Source organism: Pezoporus flaviventris, unplaced genomic scaffold (genome assembly GCF_033815535.1).
Source record: "Pezoporus flaviventris isolate CSIRO_AGI_PZ_B2104156 unplaced genomic scaffold, CSIRO_AGI_Pfla_v1 ptg000023l, whole genome shotgun sequence".
Taxonomy (NCBI): domain Eukaryota; kingdom Metazoa; phylum Chordata; class Aves; order Psittaciformes; family Psittacidae; genus Pezoporus; species Pezoporus flaviventris.
This window is the reverse complement of record NW_026892571.1, coordinates 5,048,414-5,060,661: the sequence shown is the minus strand read 5'-3', so window position 1 is coordinate 5,060,661 and position 12,248 is coordinate 5,048,414. Positions and strand designations below refer to the sequence as shown.

At 45.6% G+C, this 12,248-nt stretch overlaps 1 protein-coding gene across 1 annotated transcript in view; it reads right to left on the bottom strand.

Moving 5' to 3' along the window:
- Window positions 1-12,248, bottom strand: part of CTNNA1 (catenin alpha 1) — a 252,171-nt gene that overhangs the window by 1,434 nt on the left and 238,489 nt on the right. The window contains exons 14-17 of the mRNA XM_061456451.1: window positions 11,079-11,189; window positions 8,921-9,102; window positions 8,057-8,162; window positions 2,421-2,555 (exon numbers count right to left, since the gene is read on the bottom strand). Coding sequence (XP_061312435.1) covers window positions 2,421-2,555; window positions 8,057-8,162; window positions 8,921-9,102; window positions 11,079-11,189 — 534 coding nt within the window. The remainder of the gene's footprint in view (window positions 1-2,420; window positions 2,556-8,056; window positions 8,163-8,920; window positions 9,103-11,078; window positions 11,190-12,248) is intronic.

Genomic DNA, 12,248 nt, shown 5'->3' with positions numbered 1-12,248 from the left:
TAATGAAATTAATAAAGCTGCAGTAATACCTTAATCAGTGATAATAAATACTTAAATCTCCCTTAAATACTCAGCTGCATTGGAAAGGAAGGATCACAACTGCATCTTCAGGGCCTGGAGTCCTTTCCAAGCTGGTTCCTGACTCAGAAAGAGCAATAAAATGAGAAACCCCCATTGCCAAAGCTTTACCACACGGCAGAGCTGAAGAGCCAACACTGGGGCATGGTGAAAGAAAAAGGGGAGGCCCAGTGAGGTGACCCCGCTCCCATGGAGTGCCCTGCTCCAGATGGGACATCTTATGTGTGAATTCCCAATGGTCTGGGGCACGTTTTCAGTCTTGGGTTCAGCACCTCTGCTCGACTGCCTCCACACACTGCAATTCCTGTGCTGTAGCCATCTAAGGAAGGTGCTGGAGGAAGCCCCGAAGGCATTGCTTGTGGAGCAAGCTGAGCAGGGGGGTGGCTGCTTTTCTTACAGTGCTGGGACCTTCCTCTCCATCACACTGTGGGGCTGAGGACCACAGTGGCAGATCAGATCTGTGCCCTCCAACACACCAGAATCAGCTGCTTTCCTCTCCCCCATCAATACACTCAAAACACTTGCATTGCATTTGACTTATTTCCATGAATCTCCACAGCAGGAAGGATCACATTAAATGCAGTGAAAGCAGGGAGCTACTTCCCTAAACGACTTGTCAGATTGCTTAGGGGGCAAGCTCTTGCTGGCTTGTAAAGCTCTGTTTTCATGTTTCTGTGGTAGCTGGATGGGGCAGGATGTTAACAGTGAGATTTTCTGTTAGACAGGCGAAGTCCCTGGGCTGCCAGAGGTCTTCACCTGATCATCTGACAGGAGTGGAACACTACTGCTGGCAGTATTTAGCCCCAGTGGACCGGATCGTAGGGAAGAGGCAGAACCAGGAGATGACACTACAGATGCCAGCCTGTTCATACAACTAATTCATGGCAGAAGGGTATGCAAATTTTGAAGACACTGAGTAACTGCAGTAAAACCCTGGAGTATGTATTACTGCATAATGTCACATCTACTGCTTTGACAACCTGATGCCTCCAGCCTTCCAGCGAACAGGACATCAGCACGCACCAGAGGCGCACAGCAACACAATCTGCAATTCTAGCTTGTTTGCAGGGAAGAAGATGTGCTGTAAGTTTAAGCACCTGAAATACCCAAATGGCAGAAGGTATAAAGTTTCTTCCATTTGCTTTCCAGGATTCAAACAGCAGTAATGGCCTGTCAGCCATTTCCATCCCTTCTTCGAATCTCCCACCTCAATGGATGACATGGATGGGCAAAAGCACCAGTGGCCAAACACACCCATCCAGGGCAAGGAAGAATGTGCCACAAGAAAGGAAGAATTTAGCTCCACCTCCCTCCCCCCAGATATCCATCACACAGATTCCTCTTAGGAGGAATCACTTCATGAACTACAGTTCAAAAATTCTTTGCTAAGTAATGGCTAGAATGAGGAAGCAGCCTGGCCCGGGGCAGCTTTCGCTGTCACCAACCAGAGCAGCCACTAAAACTCCCTGCACTCCTCAGGGCACAGCTGTTTTGAAATACTAACATCTCAGGAGCATTGCAGGACCCCAGCACGTCCCATGGCTGTGCAGAGATGTGGGGTAGGTTTAGCTGTGCTGATTTAACCTCAGTAAGAGTGAAAAACAGGCTGGAAAAACAGCAGATTACACAAAAGTCAAGTGAATCTGTCTACAAACGCTGCTGAGTAATGAGAAGTGAAGTCTGTATTTCCCCCCCTTTCAAACAGTGTTTCCTCCAAGAACAACAAGGCGGCACAGGCAAATACTGCTGCATACATTAAAACTTTGCCTGAATGCTCCAGAATCTCTTGTGTGTATTCTATAATGTTTAGCATAAAAGCTTGGCTTGGAATAACTGTTAACCCTGGAAATAAAACTGCACGAACCAGACATTCTACAAAAAAGCCTCCAGCCCAAACTTGCTGTTTCTCAGTGTCAACCTGGTTTCATTGCTGGATGCAACACGTATTCCTCTGTCTCTTCAGCCATATTTATTTATCCTTACCACTCCCCACAGCTACCTGAAATGAGGTTGTAAGGAGGTGGGGGCTGGTCTCTTCTCCCAAGTAACAAGTGACAGGACAAGAGGAAATGGCCACAAGTTGCACCAGAGGAGCACCAGGGGAGGTTTAGACTGGGTATTAGGAGAAATGTCTTCCCTGGAAGGACTGTGAAGCACTGGCACAGGCTGCCCAGGGAAGTGGTGCAGTCAGGATCCCTGGAGGTGTTTGAAGGATGTGCAGACATGGCACTGAGCAGCATGGTTCAGTGGTGGCCTTGGCAGTTAACAGATGGATCCAATGCTCTTAAAGGTCTTTTCCAACCTAAACGATTCTGTGCTGTTGTGCCACAGTTCATACATACCCCAGACACAACCAGCTCCCCTCCCAGGTTCTGAACTTCAGCCTTCACTTTGCTGCAGATGTTCAGCTGGTGGCAGTACAGGGCGATGCGCTGCAGGTAGGCCAGGAGGTCCTGCTTGCACGCAGAATCAGGGCACTGGGGAGGAAAACAAGGTGAGGTTTTACTTTACAATCACGAAAACTGGAACAGAAATCATTTAGGCAGAAACCAGACAATTCCATTCTGTAACAGCCAACGTGCTCCAGAGAGCATTCCCCTTTCTGCTGAGCCTTGGTTTTCAACAGACAACTGAGCAATAGATGGGCATCACTAAATACATATAAAAAACCAGGAGCAATAAACACAGGCTATCAGAACAGAATCTCTGGGGCTCCTTGCAGCTGCACAGCTGCCCCTGAGCTCGCTGCGAGGAGGAAGAGGAACAAGAGGAGGAGGAGGGCTAGCTGACCTCTCCAGAGCAGGTCTGGTAACTATGAGAGGCCCCAGGACACAGCAGCAGTGATTTTGACATCAAGATCTCAAGCTGCAACCAGCAGGCACTACCAAACCCAGCCTCCCTTCTCCATCCTCAGTATTCTCAGCTAAGAAATTATCAACTCGACAGTTACTCAATCACACTGGCAGAGGAGGCATTTTCCTCATTTCGGCTCCCGATTTCTCAGCAGTGTGGAAACGAGATTCCTCATCAGGCATGAAATAAAAGTTTGAAGGTGCTTGCTGAGGCACTCATCTGCAAGATGAAAGCGACTGTTTCAGCTCTGCAATTGAAATGCTGCTCAGAGAGCTGCTTCTCAGGCAGAAGGGAAGGGCCATCCCTTGCTCGCAGAGCCGAGCACGAGGTGATTAATAAGCCAAGCTCAAAGTGGATTTCAAAACAAGAGGAGCCCTGCTGAGGGGCACAAACAATCCAAACCAGGAGCTGCAAGCATAAGACAAAAAGGCCACGGGAAGCCTTTTAGTGCCAGTGCCAGTCCTGTGGTGTCATTAAAAAGGCAGTGAACACGGTGGCCAGAATCACTCCTCCAAGGAGTAACGGGGCTGTCTCAGACTTACTGGCACACTATGGCTGTATGAAGATTAGTGAATAAAGCTGCTGGCATGCCCTGAACCACAAACCCTTTGCCCACCAGACTTTCGTGCTGCTGATGAATAAACCCAAAGGCACGTGTGCCATGGTCCTGGGGTGCAGCTCCAGTGCCTAAAAGGGCTACAAGAAACCTGGAGAGCGGCTTTGGACAAGGGCCTGCAGGGCCAGGCCAAGGGGAATGGCTTTAACCTGCCAGAGGGGAGACTGAGATGAGCTCTTAGGCAGAAGCTCTTCCCTGTGAGGGTGCTGAGGCGCTGGCACAGGGTGCCCAGAGAAGCTGTGGCTGCCCCATCCCTGGCAGTGTTCAAGGCCAGGTCGGACACAGGGGCTTGGAGCAAGCTGCTCTAGTGGAAGGTGTCTCTGCCCGTGGCAGGGGGTTGGTAATGGATGAGCCCTTCCAACCCCAACCAGTTCGGGATTCTATGATACTGTGGTCATGTTCTGGTGCTTGCAGGTGAGGACACCCTGCTGACAGCATCCACATGGAGCATTTGCTACCCACAGCAACTCATTTGCCAAAAGAGACATTTAACTCTGAAAGGATGGTGAGTGTAGCTAGTAAATATGTTTGTTCTATCCAGGGCCAGACCAAGTGGGTTTTCTAAGCCAATGTACTTGAGCACAGCAGAGGTGAAAGATCTGTACTATATGTTGCATACAGAGATGCCCTGTATGGCAGGCTGCTGAGCTGTGATCCAAGGCAGCACACACACATACACAGCATGAGGACATACACTACAATGGGACTCTTGGCAAACTGGGACAAGCACGTCAGGCTGTGCAGCACAGGCTATGGAGAGTGGATGGCTTTCTGGGCATCTGACCCAGTGTGACCATAAACTGACTGGGATCACCTTTTTAGTTCTAAGGAATGTAATGAAACACCAAAAGTATCTGCAACTCTTATGCAGGCACAGTGCTCCCATCGGTGAAGTGAAAGCCACAAACAACAGCGCAGCAAAAGCTTGCAGGTTCATTTTTTAAGCTAATCAATATTAGTCAGCAGTACAAGATGTTTTCGAGAAAGTCCACAAATAGCATTGGCCAAAGAGCTAATGAAAAGCTGAAATTACCATTTGGGAAAAAGCTCTCCATCTCCCAGAAAGCTCATCTAACAAAGGCAACGGGTGGCACACTGAATGGAACGTTGACAAATGCACAATACGGCACGTCAGAAAGACCCTGAACAATGCAAGGAGCTTTACAGGCTCCAAGTTTATGGAAACTAGGTAAGGGAAGACACTCGCAAGGAAAGAGGCTGCTGCATGTTTCCTGGTGGCTGAAGAAGACAGCAAAACATTAGCAGGGGAAGGATGGGATAGGAAATATTATTCAGCTGTATAGATCAATTTGACGTGAGCTGGAAAACCACATCCTATCCTGGTTGTGCTATTTCGACAAGCAGAATAGAGAATTCAGTCCAAAGACAGATGATGCTTAAACAGAGATGTAACACAAGATAAAAAAGAACATCAACAAAAGGCACTGCGGGTGCCTGTATAAGTCCTGTCCTTTCCTATGCAGGAATACTCAGATAAAACCTAAAAAACCCTAAAGGCAACAGTTTCAACACTGATTAAGAAAGATTACATTATTGTATTAACCTGCAGCAGCCACAGACACAACCCCCTGTCTGCAGAGCTAGCTGGGGAGGATTCCCACAACACTCTCACAGCAGATAGCTGCACTGCAGACAGGAACAAATGTGCACTGGGGACATCCCCACCTCCCCAACCCACCAAAATGAGATGCTGACTCTGCTGAGAGGGGAGACTGAGATGAGCTCTTAGGCAGAAGCTCTTCCCTGTGAGGGTGCTGAGGTGCTGGCACAGGGTGCCCAGAGAAGCTGTGGCTGCCCCATCCCTGGAAGTGTTCAAGGCCAGGTTGGACACAGGGGCTTGGAGCAAGCTGCTCTAGTGGAAGGTGTCCCTGCCTGTGGCAGGGGTTGGGACTGGGTGAGCTTTAAGGTCCCTTCCAATCCAAACCAGTCTGGGATTCTGTAAGTCTGTGGTGGCTGTTGGAAAAGCAAAGCTAGTTGCTTCACATCAAATCCAGGATCCATCTCAGACAGAGCAAACACACACACATTCGCTTCCTACTGCCCCAGCTGAGCCTTCAGAGAAGGAGAATCACCTCTTTCTCCCTTTTTCTAAAGAAAAGGAGCAGAGAAAGCCAGAGGAGCTCTCCCGTGGTACGTGCTGATTAAGACAAGCACACAACCGCCATCCCCACGTCTGGTAGGTGTAAGAAGCAACTACAGACACTTTCCTTCCTCCCGCTGTATCTCCTGTTTAGGGTATAAACAGTAATTCATACTGAAATACCCTGGCCAGCCCCACGTCACAGCTGGGCTCACTACTCTGGTTAGAGAGGCTGAAAGCAGGCACATAGGGGAAGCAGAGATGGTGGCAGGGAGCACACCCTTGGACCAGCCTCCACAGCGCATGGACCAGTTGACAGCAAGAGGCTGCTGCAGCGTCTTCCTGCGGAGTGGGGCAATCCCTGTGCTTGCCCCCAGCTCCTTTCAACGTCATGATCAGGTACAGATGCAGTCTCAACCTCCCAGCACTATCAGAAAGAAAAAGCAACAGTTTCTTCTTTTGCTTTGTAAGTATTTCAACATCGAAAAAGAAATATTAGGGAGGCTCATCATCTTGCTGCAGATCATCGGCGTGTGTGTTGTACTCAGAAGTGCTTCCTGTTCCCCCACTCCAAACAAGCAGAGTGCTGCTTTGAGTGAAAGATGGAATACCTTTGGGAAAACCTGCCGGCTGATGGCTAGACACTTCTCACCAGATGTGAAATACCTTGGATAATAGCTTTTATAGCTTCAAAGGAAATGTGCTGTAAAAGTGCCTGACGGCAGGAGTTAGGAGTTCCTGACACACTAACACGAGGGGTCATGATTCACCCAGTGTCGCATGGCAAACAGGACATAAAACCCCATCCATTTGTTAAAAGCCCCTATTAGGCACAGGAAGGCATTAGTGCTCTGCTGAAGTGGTTGCATTGTATGTCCCTTGCAACTGTCAGACAGTTCTACATTAACAAGTTTCTAAAGAGTATGTAAGCACATCTAATGAAATATGCAAGCTCCAAGTATTAGTAAAGTATGGAGAAGGGAAAAAAAGCTATATTCTTGTCAGAATGACTAACTGTACAGTCCTGCTTGTATTTATCTTCCAATGTGTGCTTAACCTTTTACATTTTTAAGGACCTTACTTCTGCTAAAAGGAGCCATTTCGTTTTCTTCTGTATTTTGCAATGGCTTGGTGCAGAAAACCCAACACCAGCTCTGCATAAAACATGTGACTTTAAAAGAAAAAATGAAGAGGCATTGTAAACCTTCAGCCCAAGCTCCCCTGAGCTCTATAACACAAACTGCTCCTTGCTTCATTTACCTACAGCAGCAGCACACCTGATTCTTCCAGAAATATAGTTGTCAAAATGCTCTAGAGCAAGGAGACCCATTTTAAAAAACACATTTCAACATTCACTCCCCACTGAACCTTCCTCACTCCATCATGAATAAATAAGGGCGAAGACAACATCCTCTGGATGCAGCATTTAAAGAGATCTGCATTACAAGATTTACTTCCAAAGTGACACAGTTTCATTTCAAACCTTGCCTTATGACTCTACATTCAGAGAAGGTCTGAAAAGCAGGTGATGGCTGTACAAAACAAAGTTTAGGCCATGATCTCAGACTTAATCTACCTGCATTTCAGGGTCCCTCTTGAAGGCAGAGTATTATTACTAATGCTGATGTTTCTCTGCAATTTGGGTGTGGACAGAGACCAAAGGTACTTTTGCCTGGCCCAACCCAGTTTCTGAAGTGGCTCAGGACAGGCAGATGAACTGCATAAAACCCCTGAGCTGGCCATACTCATTCAATCCTATAAGAATCCTTTTCAAACCCTTTTGTACATATAGCACAACACACACACACCGGCTTGGGACAGCATAGCAAATACTAGGTCACTACATGCCTTGCTCGAAGTCTTCATCAAATTCTGACTGGACAACGAAAAAAGAAACCTGGAGTTTTGACAATCTCCCCATTCAGCCTATGGGGCACTTGAAAATTGGTAATGTTAAAAAGCTGCCTCAAAAATAACATGAAAGGTTGTGCAACAGGCCACGTGCAGTAATTATGGTATTGCCTGCATGGTCTCATCACTGCTTTAGAAAGTCTTGGGTGTGTTCCAAGCAAGACAGAAGCAACATGAATTCAGTTACAGAACTGGCCTAGATACTATGTGACATGAAGCAGTGCTGGCAAATTGCTACCTTAAAATGGTAGGCGCTTGATTTAAGCCAAGGAGCTGCTAGTGTTACTGCTGGGCGTATTTAGCTGCTTGCACTGCTTAGGGTGGCAGGAGAGCAGCAGGAAAGAAAAGGCTAGAATTTTCCAGCAGAAAATCTGGAAAATCACTTTAAAAGCCCCAACCCCTCAAAGCTAAACATTCTGTTCATCGTGTCTGCAGTACTTAAAGACCTCCTATTGCTCATTTGTGCTGGAGGCTTATGAACATGGTTTGTGACTTACATGGTCAGCAATAGTCCGGCCCAGCTTGTCCATCCTTGACCCAGCCTCGGCAATCTTCTTGGCTGCACTAATCACATCTGACGTATTTTTCAGTGGACCTTTACCTCTGCAAAACAGAACAGAGTCTACCTTCTAGCACCAGAAAACTGGAAGAGTGAACTATTCCCTTTTCTGTTCCATACAGTACTGGAAGTGATTCCTCACCCAAACTGCATGAATAAGGTTGCACAGAACTAGGCAGGTGTAATCATTACAGCACCTTCATTTTTAAGGCAATTTCTGCCTTCCAGCACCTGCCCATATTTAGAATAAACCCAGGAATAAAAACATCTTAAATTTTACTGTTTTAAGCACCCTAATGATGATAAGAGATAACATTTTAGAAGACAGATTTGCAATTTTCATGGAATGCAACATCAAGTTTAAAAAATAGTGTTGTATAAAATCTAGTAAATGAATTTCAAAAGGCATCAAAAACCCTCTCTTTCTTTTGCAAATAACTGTACCAGGAACCATTTCTGCAGTACAGCAATATTGAGAGCCCATAGAATTTAATGTTGTAAAGAACTGAGCAAATATATGTATATATATTCCTTGGGACAAGAATCACCCTTAAGAAAGAAAGAAAGACAGACAGGCAATAACTGCTGTGCATCCATAGATCAATTTAAACAGTTATTACCACCCAGTCACTGCATAGTAATGCATCTCCTGAGTTAATACAGGCTTATAATAGGGTAACATTTAAAGGAAATTACAGGAAGTCAGACTCTTAAGACTGCTAGCAAAAATATTTCATTGACAGACCAGCATTCCAGGCAGTTCTGAGAGAAGGTGTTGTGCACATGAATGAAAAACACTCACCTGGTGAAGTCTGTCATTTCCATCATAATCATACACATTTGTTTCGCCAGAACAATTATGTCGTTACCACTGTCATCCCATTTGGATACTTCAGCATCCAATTTACTCTTTTCTTCCTGGAAGCTTGCGACTTGCTCAGCAATCTTCGCTTTTTGCTCTTGAGGGAGCTGAGCCATGATCGCCTGAAAGACAGAGTTTTCTCACATTGCCATTGGAGGAGGCTTTTTGGAACATTTCACTAATAACCAATTTAAGTCATGTGGATGGGGGATAAAACTTTAATAGCAATCCTCTACCTAGAGGCTTCACAGAACTGTTTCCTTCCATTTTGAATCAAAGTTCATGCTTTTGCTTAAGAAAGAGTGCCCAGAGAGACAAGCTGACACCTGAAACATGGGCACTTGCAGGATAAAACTGTAACACTCAAACGAGTCTGCCACATGTTATCATCCCTCAAAGAAAATCTGCATGAAGAGGGGGACTTGCCTTTTCTATAAAATTGAAGAGTTTTAAAAGGAAGTTTCACTTGGGTATCTTGCACTCTTGCAATGCACAGAAGAAATATTAGGTGTCTCTTCCCTGCAAGAAGCTAGATGTGCTGTTTTGAAACACGCATACTGAGGAAAGAGTAAGTGAAAATGAAGAGTATGTGCTTACTCCTGAATAAAATCTATCAGACTAGGTTTACAGCCTGCATGAGACTCAATGCCTTTGCCTTCATAAATACAGGGAGCATTCATGCCTCCAGGAGCAGGTGAAAAGGAGTCTTCAGTACAAAAAAGCCTCTGGCAGCAGCTGTGCTATAAGGTAAATTAGAAATGTCTGCATTTAAATAAAAGAGGGGAGAGGGATACAGGAATAGAGAGCGCTTGTACAAGGCAGGAGAGCATAAAAAATACTCAGTTAGTATAATTCCAAAGCCGAGGTGACAAAAGGCCGATAAGTGAGGTCTAGTCCTTGCCTGGTTTCAAGCTAGAAGAGCCTTCACAGAAAACCTTCCATGGCACTTTCCCCAAGAGTGTAAATCGTTATTGACAAAGAAGGGGACATGTCAAATAGAAACAGAAGGGAAGGCCTGGTTTTCCTTCAATGTACTGATCTTATGTTTTCAGCTATTAATGATCATATATTGCCTATCAGTGCTTTCATTTTTAACAGTCATAGGAAATGCAGTTAATTTCAATGATTTCATTTTCAAGCTGCTCTCAACGGCATCTTGATCAATGCTCAGTGACCAGCACGTGTGTGAGAAGCCAGTTTGTAAAAATTTCTGGTCCATAAACTTAGGATTTGACTATTTGAAAATAACAATAGTGCAATGGAATGATTTGCCTATCTCTCTGCAGAAATTCACCTAATCGAATGGCAGTGCCTACAACATCTGTGATGTCCAAGTAGAAAGTACTTCACAGAAATACAGAATCCCAGAGTGATTTGGGTTGGAAGGAACTTAAAGCTCACCCAGCTCCAACCCCTGCCACGGGCAGGGACACCTTCCACTAGAGCAGCTTGCTCCAAGCCCCTGTGTCCAACCTGCCCTTGAACACTGCCAGGGATGGGGCAGCCACAGCTTCTCTGGGCACCCTGTGCCAGCGCCTCAGCACCCTCACAGGGAAGAGCTTCTGCCTAAGAGCTCATCTCAGTCTCCCCTCTGGCAGGTTAAAGCCATTCCCCTTGGCCTGTCCCTACACGCCCTTGTCCCAAGCCCCTCTCCAGGTTTCCTGCAGCCCCTTTAGGCACTGGAGCTGCTCTAAGGTCTCCCCTTCAGGAGCCTTCTCCTGTCCAGGCTGGACCCGCCCAGCTCTCTCAGCCTGGCTCCAGAGCAGAGCTGCTCCAGCCCTCGCAGCATCTCCATGGCCTCCTCTGGACTCGCTGAAGCAGCTCATCAGTATTAAAAGGATTTTGATCTTTTAGAACATCCAAAATACAAAATAACACAGATATTTCTTACATCTCTCAGACCAACACATGCTTCATTTCACTAAACCTCCTCTTTAGAAGAAAACTGGAAACAAAGAATTCCAGTTTTCTGATCCAGTATTTTCACCTCCACACCCCCCCCCCCCCCCCCCCCCCCCCATTATTTAACCTGGATTTCTGGATTTTCAAAGCCATGAAGGAAAGTCACTGTTTTAGAATGCTCTGATTTCTTCCTTACCCTTGCACTTTGTCCAGCAATAAGCTGATCATCTTCAGTCTGAATACTTGTTCTGCTTCGGACATCAAAGTCCTCAGTCTCAAAGTCGGAATCATCCAGCTCTTCGGGAGTCTGAGGAAAGAGTCAAACAAGAGAATTCATGGCTCTAAAAATCAATGAGAATATTGTTTTTCAAGCAGAGAGAATGGAAATCAGTGAAGGTAAAAATCAGTCCATGTTTTCAACAAAAAAGGTAAATAAAGGGAATGTACCCAGGGTACACTCACACTGTGAGTATGTATGTTCAAGTATATAGCTTGAGTGCTCACGTTAAACACATCAGGATCCCCCAAATTTCATACCAGGTCCTGAGCACCTGAGATCTGTCAGGTCCTGAATGCACTCAGGGTTTGAAGCACAGGAAAAAAGTTCTTGCAAAATGACAGTATTTCTGCAACTTGGTTAAACATAAAAGCTTCACTGGAGATGCTGAAACTAAAATTACACACAGCTCTAAGGGCTGGTTCAAACCCACCGCCATCGTCTTTAGGACAATTATGAATCAAAGCACAGACTAAATTAACAGCAGTTAAATGTATCGAAATTTATTCTTATCCCCCAGGAAAAGATGAAAATTTTTAGCTAGTAAGGGCCAGCTTTTATGCTGTGGGCTAAACACATCTGACCTAGTTCCTGCTTGCCTGGGATTTATTTTTGCCACTGCCACTCTACAGCTGGCGAACTTTATATGAAGCTTACCAAGTTTAAACAGCATATTCGTCAAAATACTACATCTTTGCTTGGAGTGGCACTTCATGACAGTTTTACAGAGCTGCGTCAACAAAGACCTCCGCTGATAAATGCGATACATTGTGATTAACAGATAAGATGCAAATAAAAGTCCCTGCTCTTCAGATTTCTTTCCTATCATTTGAATTTTACAAACTTGTTTTGCAACCCAGACATCTTGTGATAGAGTTAAAATAGAGATAGGTACACAAAAGAGTTGGCAAAAAGCAAAGGAGAGCATGCTGATAATCAGGACCCAGGGTATTTCAGCCACCATCTCCTCTCCATGCCTTGTAGAACAGAGTACGCCCGCAAAATCATCATAAGGACATATATTTAAGAAATAACAAACATATACATAAAAGAAGACAGTTTTGCTGCATCTTCAGAAACTGTTTATGA